Raw genomic sequence first — 18,203 nt, 5'->3', positions numbered from 1 at the left:
CTCCGCTAATGACCTCAGGTTAGCATCCGCAATAATCAGAACCTCCCATTCCCGTCTCCAAGACTTTACACGTGCTGCGCCGATTCTTTGGAATGCACTACCTAGGTTAATACGATTAATCATTAATCCCCACAGTTTTAAGCCTGCCCTAAAAACGCATTTGTTCAGACTGGCCTACCACCTCAACGCATTAACCTAACTATCCCTGTGTGGCCTAATAAAAAAATAAAAAAATAAATAAAAAGAAAAAAGAAAAAACATAATCAGGTTCCTCGCATCATGTTCTCATACACTTTATGCAGTCAATAGCCTCTGTGTCTGTACTGCTACATACTTAGGCAGTTAACTGGTTCGTGCAGCTTTACATGAACACCCGAGCCTTACACTATGGCTGGTCCAAATAACTAAAGCAATTGTTACCATCCACCTCTCGTGTCTCCCCTTTTCCTCATAGTTTGTAAGCTTGCGAGCAGGGCCCTCATTCCTCCTGGTATCTGTTTTGAACTGTGATTTCTGTTATGCTGTAATGTCTATTGTCTGTACAAGTCCCCTCTCTAAGTTGTAAAGCGCTGCGGAATATGTTGGCGCTATATAAATAAAATTATTATTATTATATTATTATTATCCTGGATGGAAACCTTTTCCAGAGTGCTCTGGACCTCAGACTTGGCTGAAGGTGCACCTTCCAACAAGACAATTACCTTAAGCACACAGCTAAAATAACAAAGGAGTGGCTTCAGAACAATTCTGTGACCATTCTTGACTGGCCCAGCCAGAGCCCTGACCTAAACCCAATTGGGCATCTCTGGAGAGATCTGAAAATGGCTGTCCACAAACGTTCACCATCCAACCAGATGGAAATGGAGAGAATCTGCAAGGAATAACGACAGAGGATCCCCAAATCCAGGTGTGAAAAACTTGTTATATCATTCCCAAGAAGACTCATGGCTGTACTAGCTCAAAAGGGTGCTTCTACTCAATACTGAGCAAAGGGTCTGAATACTTATGACCATGTGATATTTCAGTTTTTCTTTTCTAATAAATTTCCCAAAATTTCTACATTTCTGTTTTCTTTTCTGTGAAGATAGGGTGCAGAGTGTACATTAATGAGATAAAATTAACTTTTTTTAATTTACCAAATGGCTGCAATGAAACGAAGAGTGAAAAATGTTAAAGGGTCTGAATACTTTCCGTACCCACTGTATTCTCTTTGTCTCACATGGACTGGAACATAAGTTGAGTTGCTGAATAAAACATCTCCTCCATGCTTTTAATCACTGGCTATGTCGGTCACTGCTTCAGCTACTGATTGGCTGTAAGGATGACTTGTTTGTCTGGACTGACCAGGGAATACAAAAACTGGTGGGGTACCAAAGCAGTGGTAGCACTAGAGTAATCAGGGATCATTAATATACTACTAGTTTTTTTCTGCTTCTAAAGTCATGTTTCTATTGATTCCGCCAAAAAACAAAAGACTCCTTACTTTGGTCTCTAATATAAGCATATTCTACTTTATCAATGGACCATGCCTTAAGTAAACATGTAACCTAGAGATCCCAATAAAGAGTTAAAAAGGGGTTTGTTAATAAAGAAAGTATACATTTTATTGCACATATTTTAACAGACAAAAAAACACAAAGGCAGTCATATGTAAGAAGCAGCTAAAAAAATCATCGGTAACATGAAAAGTTGGTAAATATGATACCAGATAGAAAAATAACCGTGCCTGGATTGGCACTATAACACAGGGCAGTAATAAATAGTAGGTAGATCTAGTGCACCATATTAATCAAGTCATTGGGGCAGGTTAGAGGCTAATATGAGGACTGTGCCTAATAGCCTGTGTGCAGAGTGAATGTAGTCTGCACCTATAGTTCCCAATTGCTCTCCATCACGGAGTTGAAATAGAGTTCACATACGTATGAAGTTACCAATTTGTCAGGATTCCTCACCTCTGCCACCAACATGTCACGATTCACACCGTGACCGTCACCCCTACGTCACGGATCGGGGTGACTTTAGGCCAACAGACGGCTATCACATGTGCAGGGGGCTTATCTGAGTTATCCCTCCACTGCTACAATGTGATGGAAAAACACACACAAGGCTATTGACCTCTTAGTTTACAGCAGGGGCTTATTTTAGGTATCCCACTGCTCTTCAATATACCACGAACTGCAGGGATTTATGTATATCCTGCTTACAGTTCCACTTGAGACTTGCAGCTCTCTGGCGCCCCCCTTACTCTCAGGTCAGATTAGGTACTGCACCTAGGGTAATTAGTCGCCAGAAAGGCTGCCTGCTATGTACTGGCTATTGGGCACGCTGCCACGAGGCGATATAACTACTCTCGCTCAGGCAGGAACAATAATTATCAATGTCGCCGTCGCTACACCGACTCCCAAAGGCACAGTGCACGGTATTGCTGCCACCAGCTTCGATTAAATGGGTCCGAAGCTAACCCAAAACAGTAGCGTAATTCCCTTCAGAAGACTTAGGGTACGTTTTAGAACAGGAAGAACGAACTAGTATTAAATATTATACTCCATAAAGTTTAGGCAGTGTTTATATAAAAATATTACAAGGATGTTACAAAATGAGACAATTGCAAATATGTACAAGGTACCTATTAAAAAAACAAGGATTACATGAGAAATCAACACTTACATGTGTTCAGAGCATTGCAGGCAACCAGGCTAGTTGGCGGAGTTCCCAAATGTCCCAATTCATCAGGTCTGGAGTAAGATCAGGCTCACACAGACTCCAGCAGACAGACTCCAGGCTGAGGTGCCTGGCAGACTTATAGCTCAGCCTGATGACATCACAAAAAGGGGTTGGTTTACCCAGACCCTCCTACCTCTTCAGTCTTAGTAAATGTAACACAAGTTTGTCTAATGCCTGTATCTCTGCTACAGAACATGTTAGAATCATAACACACCCAGCATTCATCTTGTATTAACGTTGGCATTCTAATGAGATCAAATATGTTCTATTTGTGATGCATAATTACAGAGAAATCCCTACTTTTTACCTGATGGAGTTAGAAGCTCATGCTTACAGTGATAGATAGATGCGCCGATGGACTTTAGGAATATGTATTTTTCCTTTTGCTAGCCTTCATCGTGGGCCCAATATCTTACAATAATAGGACAAAGGACCTCATGGTTTAAAAGGGAGATTTGTGCCTATGCAAGCGTAATAAACCTTCCTGGGATTGGGGGGCAGGGCAGAGCATTGAGAAGGATAGCTTCACACACACTTCAGCAAACAAAACAGAGTGAAGGGAGGGGTTTTAGCCCACCGCATGGCACTAACAGGCAAGAGAGACTAACTTAAATAGTATATTTCATACAATATCGTGACACCTCCCCCTTTTGGTCTGCGCTAGGGCGGCAGAACCCCACGGTATGCCTCCATGCGCACCTCAGTAGGTTCACCCTGGCGGGACAGTTCATCTGCATTTCCATGCTCCCTGCCCGTTTTGTGTGCAATGGTGAAGTCAAACTGCTGAAGGGCAAGGCTCCAGCGTAGCAACCTGCCGTTGGTTCCACACATGGCGTTTAGCCAGCGTAGAGGGTTGTGGTCGGTCATCACAGTGAAGGTGCGACCGTACAAGTAGGGCTGCAAGCGCTGCAGGGCCCAGACTATGGCCAGGCACTCCTTCTCAATGGTGGAGTAGGCCACTTCCCTCGGCAAAAGTTTCTGGCTCAGGTACAACACGGGGTGCTCGTGGTTCTCCGAGTCAACCTGGCTGAGCACAGCACCGAGGCCAAACTCGCTGGCGTCAGTCTGTACCAAGAACGGTCGACTGCTGTCGACTGCTTTCAACACAGCGGCGTTGCACAGTGCGGTTTTCAATGCCTGGAAGGCCCCCTCACAGCCATCTGTCCAGTTGACGATGTGGGGTAGCTTCTTCCTGGTGAGGTCCATCAAAGGTTTTGCCAGGCTACTATAGTGCGGTACGAAGCGCCTATAGTACCCTGCAGTGCACAGGAAGGACATCACCTGTTTCTTGGTCCCGGAAGTGGGCCAGTTCACGATCGCACCAACTTTCTCAGGCTCTGGCTTTAGGGTGCCTCCGCCTACCTGGTAACCCAGGAAGTGGACCTCCCTCATGCCCATCTGGCACTTTCCTGGCTTGATAGTCAGTCCTGCCTGGTGAATTCGCCTGAGCACCTCCTCGAGATGCTGCAGGTGTTCCTCCCAGGAGGGACTGAAGATGGCAATGTCATCCAAGTACGCCACTGCGTACTTCTCCAGTCCCTGAAGCAGGAGATTGACCATCCGCTGGAAAGTGGCAGGGGCATTTTTCATGCCGAAGGGCATGACCGTGGACTCGTACAGTCCAAAGGGTGTGATAAAGGTGGACTTCTCCTGCGCCTCAGGGCTCAGGGGAATCTGCCAGTATCCTCGACTCAGATCCATTATTGTCAGGTATTTTGCGCCAGCTAACTTCTCAAGCAGCTCCTCGATGCGCGGCATTGGGTGCGCATCAGAGGCTGTAATGGCGTTGAGCCCCCTGTAGTCCACGCAGAACCGGGTGGTCCGGTCCTTCTTTGGCACGAGAACTACGGGTGAGGCCCACGTGCTCTTTGACTGTCAAATCACCCCCAGCTGTAACATCTCATCGATCTCCTGTCGAATAACCCACTGCACCTGGTCAGAGATTCGATAGGGTGTTCACCATAGTGGGGCATGATTCCCGGTGTCCACCTCGTGGACTGCTAACTCAGTCCTTCCAGGTCGGTTGGAGAACACCTGAACACTGACCCCCACCCCCCTGCTTCCTCTCCCTGGGGCACTTTGGAATGCCCGCTCTATATGCAACAAGCTCCACGTGATCCATGATCTCTTTACTTCCCGCAACCTTTCCTTCCTGGCCCTCACTGAGACCTGGCTGACACCCGATGACATGGCCTCGCCTGCAGCACTGAGTTACGGTGGCCTCCAATTTACCCACACTCCTCGCTCTGGCAACAGACATGGTGGAGGAGCGGGTATCCTTCTTTCTAAAAACTGTTTTTTCAACCCTATCCAACCCCCACCCTCCCTTATCCTCCCTTCTTTTGAGGTTCAATCTGTCCGTATCTATGCTCCCTCCAATCTCCAAATGGCTGTCATATACCGACCACCGGGCTCAGCCACTGCCTTCATCGACCAATTCTCCACCTGGCGCCTTCACTTTCTCTCCGCTGACATCCCCACCATCATCATGGGTGACTTTAATATCCCTACTGACACCCGCCAGCCAGCAGCCTCCAAGCTACTGGCCCTTACTTCATCCTTTGGACTCACCCAGTGGTCCTCCACAGCCACCCACACAGACGGACATACACTAGACCTTATCTTCACCCGCCTCTGTTCCTTATCTGATCTTGCAACCTCTCCCTTCCCCCTATCTGACCACCATCTACTCACCTTCTCATCCTTGTCCTCCTCACCTGCCCCCTATGTCCAGCCATTACCACATCCACGCAGAAACCTCGCACATCTAGACATTCACAGACTCTCAGACTCTTCCCTACCCCTGTCCTCCATATCTTCACTCCACAACACGGACAGCGCCACCGCGTTCTATAACTCCACTCTCACATCAGCCATAGACTCAGTCGCCCCTCTCATGCATGGCAAAGTGCGACGAACCAATAGGCAACCTTGGCATAACAACCTCACAAAAAAACTTAGACAAGCATCCAGGGTTGCAGAGCGACGTTGGAAGAAAACACGCCTGCCAGACGACTTCACTGCTTTCAAACAAGCTACATTTGACTTCAAATTAGCCCTCACCTCTGCTAAACAGACCTATTTCACTAACCTTGTATCTTCACTATCCTACAACCCAAAACAACTGTTCAGCACATTTAACTCCCTCCTCCGCCCACCACTGCCACCCCCAACTCCCCTCATCTCCTCCGACGACTTTGCCACCTACTTCAAAAACAAGATCGACCAAACAAGGCAAACCCTAACTGTTCCACGTCCCCAACCACTCCATATACCAGACCTCTGCCCTTCCCTAATAACCTCCCTCTCCAACATCACTGAAGGAGAGCTTACTCACCTCTTCTCCAAATCACACCTCACCACCTGTGCACTTGACCCCATCCCCTCCCACTTGCTCCCCAACCTCACTAACATGCTCATTTCAGCCCTAACACATCTCTTCAACCTATCGCTATCTTCTGGTACCTTCCCCTCTGTCTTCTAACATGCTAACATCACACCCATCCTCAAAACAACTAACCTTGACCCAACTGCTATGCAAAGCTACCGCCCCATATCACTGCTCCCGTTTGCTTCAAAACTCCTTGAGCAGCATGTCCATGCTCAAATTTCCTCCAACCTCTCATCTAACTCTCTCCTTGACAACCTCCAATCTGGCTTCCGCCCCAACCACTCCACCGAAACTGCCCTGACAAAAATTACTAATGACTTACAGCCAAAGCTAACAGACAGTTCTCCATCCTCCTCCTTCTTGACCTGTCCTCTGCTTTTGACACAGTCGATCACTGCCTACTGCTACAGATTCTTTCTTCCCTTGGCATCAAAGATCTTGCCCTGTCCTGGATTGCCTCATACCTTTCTGACCGCACATTTAGCGTTTCCTACTCCCACACTACCTCCTCATCCCGCCCTCTCTCTGTTGGAGTCCCTCAAGGCTCTGTCCTAGGGCCCCTACTTTTTTCCATCTATACCCTTGGCCTAGGGCAACTCATAAAGTCCCATGGCTTCCAGTACCACCTGTATGCGGACGACACTCAGATCTACCTCTCTGGCTCAGATGTCGCCTCTCTTCTGTCCAGAATCCCGGAGTTTCTGTCAGCCATATCCTCCTTCACCTCTCGCTTCCTAAAACTCAATGAAGACAAAACCGAACTCATCATCTTTCCCCCATCTCACGTATCCCCCCTACCTGATCTATACCCCTATATCTCTGAACTAATCTCCCACTACCTTCCCTCACGTAATCTCCGATCCTCCCAAGACCTCCTACTCTCCACCACACTTATTCTGTCCTCACACAACCGCCTCCAAGATTTCTCCCGAATATCCCCCATCCTCTGGAATTCCATGCCTCAACACGTCCGACTATCCACCACCCTCAGATCCTTCAGACGGAACCTGAAAACCCATCTCTTCAAGAAAGCCTACAGCCTGCAATAACCATTCTGCCGCCTCGCCATCGCCAGAGCAGCCGCCTCACCACCGCCAGAGCTGCTGCACCTCCGACCTTCTGTCTCTTCCCCACTATCCCATAGAATGTAAGTCCGCAAGGACAGGGTCCTCTCCCCTCTGTACCAGTCTGTCACTGTGAACTTGTTTACTGTAAACGATATTTATAACCCTGTATGTAACCCCTTTCTCATGTACAGCACCATGGAATTAATGGTGCTATATAAATAAATAATAATAATAATTTACCTTGAGACATGGTAACTGCCGTGTGCTGGGGTGCCAGTGAGACACGCAGGAGCCTCGACACGCGTTTCACCGCCCTCGGCTTCGTTAGGAGGCATGGTTAATAAGATGAGGTCAGGGGTATATGTATGGAAGGGTAAGGATCAATCAGCGAATCGACGCACTGCCTTGCGTGATGCCCCGCGGCAAAGCAGGCTGGCGCGCGCCATGCATGATGGGAAGGAGGATGTGCGTCGTCACTTCACATCGCCATGGCAACGCGTCCATGCCAGCGACGCCGCGGGGAGACTGCAGCGCACGCATCAGGCGCCTCTGCGCATTAGTAGGTGCTTCCATTCGATGTTGCAGCTGGTCGGTAAGTACTTGTATAACAGGGGGACAAAGCATCTCTCAAAAACCACAGCAGCAAGTCAAGCTGACAGTCAGATAAACATAGGTTTGAAAAGATTTTGGGGTAAGTGCCAAAAGCTATTCTATGAAGATCAAGAAAGCCGTGCAATGGCACATAAATCCCTGATAGATATACTTCCAGCTGACAGAATAAACACAATAATAAATAACCAAAGAAGAAAAAATGTAAAGTGATAGCGCCTAACATAGCATAGGATATAGGTCAAACTTCCAAAATAAGATTATAACAATGACTGTCAATCGAATTCTGGAGTAAACAGCTAAACCTTTGGCAGTGCAATAAATAATTACATAGCAAATGAATATTATAATGCTGCTGCGTCAGATAAATATTATATACGTATCAGTGCCAATGTATTTATCCATAGAATAGACACTAGAGTATCGCTATAATAATATCTCTCCCATGCACAGACAAAAATCAACATGCACATATCAAATATTGCATAACTACTGACGTTTAAAGAAATCAAAAATATAAAAAATCAGAATAAGAAAAAGTATAATAGTATTGATTATGACTCTATAGTCCAGGGTACATATCATAATCCATCATAGATAGACACAATATGTGTTGAGATTTTGAAGTCCCAAAACGGTTTTCTTGAAATATTTCCATTTAGGCTATGTGCACACGTTGCGGATTTGCCTCTGGAATTTTTTGTGCTGATTCTGCATCTCTTGGCAGAAAACGCAGGTGCAGATTTGATGCGTATTTTTATGCGGATTTTGTGCGGATTTACTGCGGATTTTGTGCGGATTTCTTGCGTTTTTACCCCAGCGGATTTCTATAATGGAATGGGTACAAAAATGCTGCAGATCCGCACAAAAGAAGTGACATGCTACTTCTTTTAATCCGCAGCGTTTCCTCACCATCTGCACAGCATTTTTTTTTTACATTGATTTACATTGTACTGTAAATCACTTGTGGATCTGCAGCATTTCTGCGTGGAAAAAAACACTGCGGATCAGCAGGAAATCCGCAACGTGTGCACATAGCCTAACTGTAATTAGCGCTGATGATTGATCTGGAATTATGGTACGATGATGATTCATCATGAAAATAGTAGGATAGAATATATCTACAAAATTCAGAAAATGAATTAATCACTAGTGATGAGCGAGTGTACTCGCTGCTCGGGTTTTCTTGAGCACGCTTGGGTGACCTCCGAGTGTTTATGACTGCTCGGAGATTTAGTTTTCATCACGGCAGCTGAATGATTTACAGCTACTAGCCTGCTTGATTACATGTGGGCAACCAGGCAACCCCGAAATGTACTTAGGCTGGCTAGTAGCTGTAAATTCAACTGCCTCGAAAACTAAATCTCCGAGCAGTGATAAATACCCGGAGACCACCCGAGCATGCTCGGGAAAACTTAAGCAACGAGTATACTCGCTCATCACTATTAATCACACCAAAAAACTAAAAACAGAACCCATGACCTATATGAATAGTGCACATATAAAGATTAGAAAAAAGACTTGAAACTAATGGCTTCATTAAGGCCGTTGAGTGTTAGCGTGTCCAGTGTAACCATCCAACGTGTTTCTTTCCGTAAAAGTTTTACCACCACGAATGCCCATTTAGACGTGGTCTATGCCCCGAACGATAAATCCCTTTGGGTTACATTGATGGGCCTCAAGGAAGTGTTTCGGAATGGTTTTTAAAAGGTGTGATTCCAGACAAACTGCATTTTTTATATCCCTAATGTGCTTCTGTACACGAATTTTGAGTGGTCTGGTTGTTATGCCTATATATATGTAACCACAGGGGCAGCTGACATGATAGACAACTGCCTCTGTGTTACACATAATATGGTGAACAATTTTATAGGTTTTGTCTCCCTTTGAATTCAGAAATTCCTTTGTCCTGATAATACAGCGGCAGACCGTACAATTTCTGCAAGAAAGCCTTCAATTTCCACAAGGGGGCCTTTGCTGTTTGTCAAAAAAAAGATTATTTTTAGGAGGGATGTAGTGACTCTGACAGAGCATATCACCCAAGGTCTGGGATTTGCGCCAAGTAATGGAGGGGTAAGGTGTTAATTGTCGTTGTAGATCTTTATCTGTTAACAATACTGACCAGTGTTTTTTAAAAATCTGGTTGATCTCAGCCCAATTTGAATTAAATTTGGTGATAAATCTAGGTAATGCATCTGATAGTGTAGTTTTCTTTTGAGTAGATTTTGACAGGAGGGTGGATCTGTCTTCATATAGAGCACGCGAGTAGCCTCTCACTATGTCTTTATTTGGGTAGCCCCTATTTTTTAATCTATAATGTAAATCTTTGGCTTGCTTATGGAATGTCGCATCATTAGAACAGATGCGATGTGCCCGCAAAGATTGTCCTAGGCGAATAGAACTTTTAACCTTAGGTGGATGTGAGGATGTAAAATGTAGCAGCGCATTGGTCGCGGTAGTTTTTCTGAAGATATCTGTACAGACAGTCCCATCATTCGATTTTGAAATTTGGAGATCTAAATAGTCAATTGTAATTTGACTATACTTCCAAGTCAATTTAATATTGAGTGTATTATCAGTGAGATGACAGAGGAATTAATCAAGTTTCGACGTGGAGCCCTGCCATATGAAAAATAGATCGCCGATGTAGCGTAGCCACGAGAAGACAAAGCTGTGACCAGGTGTGTCAAGGACTGTATCCCTGTCCCACAGCCCCAGGAACAAATTAGCATATGAAGGCGCACATGATGCCCCCATTGCCGTACCCTGGAGCTGAAGGAAGGGGCGGTCCTTGAACACAAAAAATTATGAGCGAGTATGAAATTCAACAAGTTTAGAATAAACTGTATCAGTTCAGGATGAAGATTAGTCATAAATGTATAGCAGAAAAAGAAAAGAAATGAGGGCACTCACCAATCTTCACGTTTTTAGTCCTTTATTGCAACACGATCCAGTTAAAACACATGGCCGGGGAAGAGAGGGAGCCAAAGCTCGTGCGAGCAGGCGAGACTGTCTCTCGCCTGCTCGCACGAGCTTCGGCTCCCTCTCTTCCCCGGCCATGTGTTTTAACTGGATCGTGTTGCAATAAAGGACTAAAAACGTGAAGATTGGTGAGTGCCCTCATTTCTTTTCTTTTTCTGCTATACATTTATGGACACATTTTTTCATTGAGGTGCACCACCAAGTCACAGCTGTATGGTTTGACCGTCTAAAGTCTGCACAGTGCACCTTGATTGGAGTCTATGAGAAGTTGTAAAGACAGATACAGTGCCGCTCTTTCTGTTTTTTCTTTTTTGATTTTGAAGATTAGTCATGTTGAGAAAAAATTGGGCAGCCGTGTCCTGTGGCTATGGGCAATCAACGTATAGAGGGACTCCACATCACAGGTAATGAACCACATATCTTCATCAAGGGTAAGGCCGTCGAGTCTCTTGAGGACATTAGTAGTGTCCTTTACAAAGGACGGCAATGTCTCTACATATTTCTGCAAATAAAAATCGATAAATCTGCATGCTGGTTCACAAAGACCCCAATGCCTGAGTCTATGGGTCTGCCAGGTGGGCACTGGTTGTCCTTGTGAACTTTGGGAAGCACATAGAACCTGCCCTCACTAAGGTTTGGTCCAGGAGCTGCACTCTACCCCCTCCGCCTCCATTTTATCTGTAAAAGGTTACTGCCCCCGCCCAGTAATGGGGAATCCCCAGCACCTACCTCCACCTGCAGAGCCGCACACCACATATATGGCTGCTCTGTGCGCACAGGACCTGTGATGAGGTCACAGGAGGGGAGGAGTCAGGGGTCACATGATCAGGGGCCTCAGTGTATGCATGAGGGGAAGTTTATGTGTGGTGTCAGGAGGTGTGTAAGGAGCGGAGCCGTGTGTGTACGTGGTGTGCGGAGCGGAGCCGTGTGTGTACGAGGTGTACGGAGCGGAGCCTTGTGTGTATGGAGTGTAGCAGTGTGCGTGCAACCTATACAGAGGGGAGCCATGTGTGTGTACAGAGCGGAGCCATGTGTATGTACAGAGTGGAGCCGTGTGTGTGCGATGTGTACAGAGTGGATTTGTGTGTGTGCGATGTGTACGGAGTGGAGCGGTGTGTTCGGAGCAGAGTCTTGGGTGTACGAGGTGTACGGAGTGGAGCCGTGTGTATAAGGTATACAGAGCGGAGATGTGTGTTCGAAGTGTCTGGAGTGGAGCCGTGCTTGTACAATGTGAACGGAGCGGAGCAGTGTGTGTGTACGGAACTGAGCGTGTGTGTTTGACGTGTACAGGGTGGAGCCGTGTGTGTACGGGTAACCTATACAGAATGGAGCCATGTGTGCATGACCTATAAGGGGTGGAGCCATGTGTGCATGACCTATAAGGGGTGGAGCCATGTGTACAAGCTGAGCGGAGCTGTATGTGTACGATGTGTGCAGAGCGGAGCCATATGTGTATGACGTGCTGAGCGCAGCCATATGTGTACGATATTGCGGAGCACACCGTGTGTACAACATTTGCTGAGCAGAGCCGTATGTGTACAATTGTGCGGAGCAGAGACGTGTGTAACAGGTGTACAGAGCAGAGCCATGTGTGTACAATGTGTACAGAGCGGAACTTGTGTGTATGAGGTGTATGGAATGGACCCGTGTGTTTATGGAGCTGAGCCGTGTGTGTACGAAGTGTCTGGAGAGGAGCAGTGTGTACAAGGTGTATGGAGCGGAGCCACGTGTGTACGGGGTGTACGGAGTGGACCCGTGTGTGTATGGAGCGGAGCCATGTCTGTACTAGGTGTACGGAGATGAGTCGCATGTGTACGAGGTGTACGAAGCAGAGCCACGTGTATACGAGGAGTACGGAGAGAAGCCGCGTGTGTACGAAGTGTCTGGAGCAGAGCCTTGGGTGTACGAGGTGTACGGAGCAGTGTGTGTGTATGGAACTGAGCCATGTGTGTACGACATATATGTAGCGGAGCCGTGTGTGTACGAGGTGGAGCTGTGTGTACAACGTGTACAGGGAGGAGCAGTGTGCGGGCGACCTATACAGAGCGGAGCCATGTGTGTAAAACCTATATGGAGCGTAGCCATGTATACGAGATGTAAAGAGCATAGCCGTATGTGTATTATTGTGTGGAACAGAGCAATGTATGTACGACGTGTGTGGAATGAAGCAGCATGTGTGGGGACCAGAGCCATGTGTGTGCGATCTACTGTATGTGGAGCAGAGCCATGTGCGTGCAACATGTACGGAGCTGAACTATGTGTGTATGACTTGTATGGAGCGGAGCCGTGTGTATGCATTTAAAAGATTGCCCCCGATGTGGTGCACATCCTGATCATTGTGTCATTAGTATACGAGGTTCATACAGCAAGCTATGTATAAAAATGGCTAGTCACAGCTCTAAGAAAGGGGAAGATTCAGTCCTGAGTGAGGTCACCACAGGGGGAGTGCTTTGGTTTTAGGCTGGGAAATAAATGAGTGAATCTGCAGTCTCCCAGGGTCTTTTTGTCCGGGGTCTCGCTGCTATACAGATGTGTGATATGCATCTTGATGTGTCCCCTTGAGCACATGGGCAGCCAGAAGATTAAATGATCTGAACGAAATGTAATTGTACTGTACATACGATTCTTGTCTTCTTTATAATATCTTTTTATACTTCTGTAAACACTGCCTACCTTTTTTGGAGTACAATATAAAATTACTAGCTTTGTCTCTCCTTGCTCTATAACGAACTGTCACGTCCTCTGAAGTGAATTACACTACTAATTTGGGTTGGCTCTGGACCCGTTAACCCCTTAATCCCATATGACGTACTATCCCGTCGAGGTGGGGTGGGCCTTAATTCCCACCGACGGGATAGTACGTCATAGCGATCGGCCCCGCTCACGGGGGAGCGCGGCCGATCGTGGCCGGGTGTCAGCTGACTATCGCAGCTGACATCCGGCACTATGTGCCAGGAGCGGTCACGGACCGCCCCCGGCACATTAACCCCAATCAAACATGATCGCAGTATTTCGGCGGTACAGGGAAGCATCACGCAGGGAGGGGGCTCCCTGCGGGCTTCCCTGAGACGATCGGTACAAGGCGATGTGCTCACCTTGTACCGAGCGTCTCCTCCCTGCAAGCCCCGGATCCAAAATGGCCACGGGGCTGCATCCGGGTCCTGCAGGGAAGTGACGTCACAGCGCCTGCTCAGAGCAGGCGCCGGGAAGTCTCCCTTCCGTGCACGTCAGATCGCCGATCTGACACAGTGCACAGCAAAGTGTCAGATCGGCGATCTGTCACTTTACTGTGATGCCCCCCTGGGGCAAAGTAAAAATGTAAAAAAAAAAAAATTACATGTGTAAAAAAAAAAAAATAAAATTCCTAAATAAATAATAATAATAAAAAAATATATTGTTCCAATAAATATTTTCCTTTAGCTAAATAAAAAAAAAAACAATAAAAGTACACATATTTAGTATTGCTGCGTCCGTAACGACCCGACCTATAAAACTGTCCCACTAGTTAACCCCTTCAGTGAACACCGTAAAAAAAAAAAAAAACGAGGCAAAAAACAACGCTTTATTATCATACCGCCGAACAAAAAGTGGAATAGCACGTGATCAAACAGACGGAAATAAATAACCATGGTACCACTGAAAACGTCATCTTGTCCCGCAAATAATGAGCCACCATAAAGCATCATCAGCGAAAAAATTAAAAAGTTATAGTATTCCTCAGAATAAAGCGATGCAAAAATAATTATTTTTTCTATAAAAGAGTTTTTATCGTATAAAAGCACCAAAACATAAAAAAATGATATAAATGAGGTATAGCTGTAATCAGACTGACCCAAAGAATAAAACGGCTTTATCCATTTTACCAAACGCGGAACGGTATAAACGCCCCCCCAAAAGAAATTAATGAATAGCTGGTTTTTGGCCATTCTGCCTCACAAAAATCGATATAAAAAGCGATCAAAAAATGTCACATGCCCGAAAATGTTACCAATAAAAACATCAACTCATCCCGCAAAAAACAAGACCTCACATGACTCTGTGGACCAAAATATGGAAAAATTATAGCACTCAAAATGTGGTATCGCAAAAAACATTTGTTGCAATAAAAAGCGTCTTTTAGTGTGTGACGGCTGCCAATCAAAAATCCGCTAGAAAACGCGCTATAAATAGTATATCAAACTCCCCCTTCATCACTTCCTTAGTTACAAAAAATGTAAAAAATGTATTTATTTCCATTTTCCCATTAGGGTTAGGGTTAGGGCTAGGGTTAGGGTGAGGGCTAGGGTTAAGGTTAGGGCTAGGGTTAAGGTTAGGGTTAGGGCTAGGGTTAGGTTTAGGGCTAGGCTTAGGGTTAGGGTTGGGGCTAGGGTTAGGGCTACAGTTGCGGTAAGGGTTGGGGCTAAAGTTAGGGTTGGGGCTAAAGTTAGGGTTAGGGTTTGGATTACATTTACGGTTGGAAATAGGGTTGGGATTAGGGTTAGGGGTGTGTCAGGGTTAGGGGTGTGGTTAGGGTTACAGTTGAGATTAGGGTTAGGGGTGTGTTTGGATTAGGATTTCAGTTATAATTGGGGGTTTCCACTGTTTAGGCACATCAGGGGCTCTCCAAATACGACATTGCGTCTGATCTCAATTCCAGCCAATTCTGCATTGAAAAAGTAAAACAGTGCTTCTTCCCTTCCGAGCTCTCCCGTGTGCACAAACAGGGGTTCCCCCCCACATATTGGATATCAGCGTACTCAGGACAAATTGGACAACAACTTTTGGGGTTCAATTTACACTGTTTCCCTTGGAAAAATACAAAACTGGGGGCTAAAAAATAGGTTTTGTGGAAAAAATAGGATTTTTTATTTTCACGGCTCTGCGTTATAAACTGTAGTGAAACACTTGGGGGTTCAACGTTGTCACAACACATCTAGATAAGTTCCTTGGGGGTCTAGTTTCCAATATGGGGTCTCTTGTGGGGGTTTTCTATGGTTTAGGTACATTAGGGGCTCTGCAAATGCAACGTGACGCCTGCAGACCATTCCATCTAAGTCTGCATTCCAAATGGCGCTCCTTCCCTTCCGAGCTCTCCCATGTGCCCAAACGGTGGTTCCCCCCCACATATTGGGTATCAGCGTACTCAGGACAAATTGGACAACAACTTTTGATGTTCAATTTACACTGTTTCTCTTGGAAAAATACAAAACTGGGGGCTAAAAAATAATTTTTGTGGAAAAAAAAGGATTTTTATATTCATGGCTCTGCGTTATAAACTGTAGTGAAACACTTGGGGGTTCAAAGCTCTCACAACACATCTAGATAAGTTCCTTAGGGGGTCTACTTTCCAAAATGGTGTCACTTGTGGGGGGTTTCAATGTTTAGGCACATCAGTGGCTCTCCAAACGCAACATGGCTTCCCATCTCAATTCCAGTCTATTTTGCATTGAAAAGTCAAATGGCGCTCCTTCCCTTCCGAGCTCTGCCATGCGCCCAAACAGTGGTTTATCCCCACATATGAGGTATCAGCGTACTCAGAACAAATTGGACAACAACTTTTGGGGTCCAATTTCTTCTCTTACCCTTGGGAAAATAAAAAATTGGGGGCGAAAAGATAATTTGTGTGAAAAAATATGATTATTTTTACGGCTCTGCATTATAAACTTCTGTGAAGCACTTGGTGGGTCAAAGTGCTCACCACACATCTAGATAATTTCCTTAGAGGGTCTACTTTCCAAAATGGTGTCATTTGTGGGGAGTTTCAATGTTTAGGCAGATCAGGGGCTCTCCAAACGCAACATGGCGTCCCATCTGAATTCCAGTCAATTTTGCATTGAAAAGTCAAATGGCGCTCCTTCGCTTCCGAGCTCTGCCATGCACCCAAACAGTGGTTTACCCCCACATATTGGGTATCGGCGTACTCAGGACAAATTGTACAACAAGTTTTGTGGTCCATTTTCTCCTGTTACCCTTGGTAAAATAAAACAAATTGGAGCTGAAGTACATTTTTTGTGTAAAAAAGTTAAATGTTCATTTTTATTTAAACATTCCAAAAATTCCTGTGAAACACCTGAAGGGTTAATAAACTTCTTGAATGTGGCTTTGAGCACCTTGAGGGGTGCAGTTTTTAGAATGGTGTCACACTTGGGTATTTTCCATCATATAGACCCCTCAAAATGACTTCAAATGATCCCTAAAATGGTCCCTAAAAAAAATGGTGTTGTAAAAATGAGAAATTGCTGGTCAACTTTTAACCCTTATAACTCCCTAACAAAAAAAATGTTGGTTCCAAAATTGTGCTGATGTAAAGTAGACATGTGGGAAATGTTACTTATTAAGTATTTTGTGTGACATATCTCTGTGATTTAATTGTATAAAAATTCAAAGTTTTGAAAATTGCAAAATTTTCAAAATTTTCGCCAAATTTCCATTTTTTTCACAAATAAACGCAGGTAATATCAAAGAAATTTTACCACTATCATGAAGTACAATATCTCACGAGAAAATAATGTCAGAATCACCGGGATCCGTTGAAGCGTTCCAGAGTTATAACCTCATAAAGGGACAGTGGTCAGAATTGTAAAAATTGGCCCGGTCATTAACGTGCAAACCACCCTCGGGGCTTAAGGGGTTAATAATTAAGAAATCGGAGCTGGTGGCAGCAGAATTTGTCCTGTGCATTTGGGGGGGCTTTGTAGCGATGGCGGCGTTGATAATTATTGTTCCCGCCTGAGTGGGAGTAGTTATATCGCCCTCGCTGCAGCGTGCCATTAGTTAGCCTTTCTGGCGACTAATTATCCTAGGTGCAGTGCCCTGTTTGACCTGAGGGTAAGGGGGGAGCCAGAGAGCTGCAAGTCCCAAACCGGAACTGGGAAGTGAGATATAGATAAATCCCCTTCAGAAAGTACCAGGGGAAATCAAACAACCCCCCGTTCATGACAAATTGGTGTGAGTGGTGGGGATGATAAAGGTATCCTCCCCGTGAACCGTGACAATGTGTATGGAGCAGAACCGTATATTGTTTACGACATGTGCGGAGCCATCTGTGTGTATGACGTGTACTGAGTGGAGCAACAGGGCACTCGGGAAGAGCAAAGGTGACGCGCCAGAATTGGCTCATCTAATGTGATCCTCCACTTCTGGGGCAGCTGCAGGCTGGTATTTTTAGGCTGGGAAAAAGTCCAGTAACCATGGACCCTCCCAGCCTGATAATATAAACCTTCAGCTGTCTGCTATAACATAGCTGGTTATCAAACATAATTTATTATGTTATCAAACCATTTATTTATTAGATCAATATGTACAGTAAACTACACACGCAAAGCACTAATTATATATCATACAGATATCTATTTTTCGATCATATATTTACCCCATTTCTATCTGTATCTTTTGCACATCTTTAACACCTAAAATCTCTATTCTGCCTTCGGTTCCAGTACATGGCACAC

General features: G+C 45.4%; 1 protein-coding gene across 1 annotated transcript in view; it reads right to left on the bottom strand.

Moving 5' to 3' along the window:
* Positions 1–11,551, bottom strand: part of LOC143766239 (uncharacterized) — a 35,285-nt gene extending 23,734 nt beyond the window's left edge. The window contains exon 1 of the mRNA XM_077253756.1: positions 11,503–11,551. Coding sequence (XP_077109871.1) covers positions 11,503–11,529 — 27 coding nt within the window. The 5' untranslated portion in view covers positions 11,530–11,551. The remainder of the gene's footprint in view (positions 1–11,502) is intronic.
* Positions 11,552–18,203: the final 6,652 nt, after the last annotated feature.

This window comes from Ranitomeya variabilis, chromosome 4 (genome assembly GCF_051348905.1).
Source record: "Ranitomeya variabilis isolate aRanVar5 chromosome 4, aRanVar5.hap1, whole genome shotgun sequence".
NCBI lineage: Eukaryota > Metazoa > Chordata > Amphibia > Anura > Dendrobatidae > Ranitomeya > Ranitomeya variabilis.
Note: the sequence above shows the minus strand (reverse complement) of the source record. Positions and strands in the feature narration are given on the sequence as shown.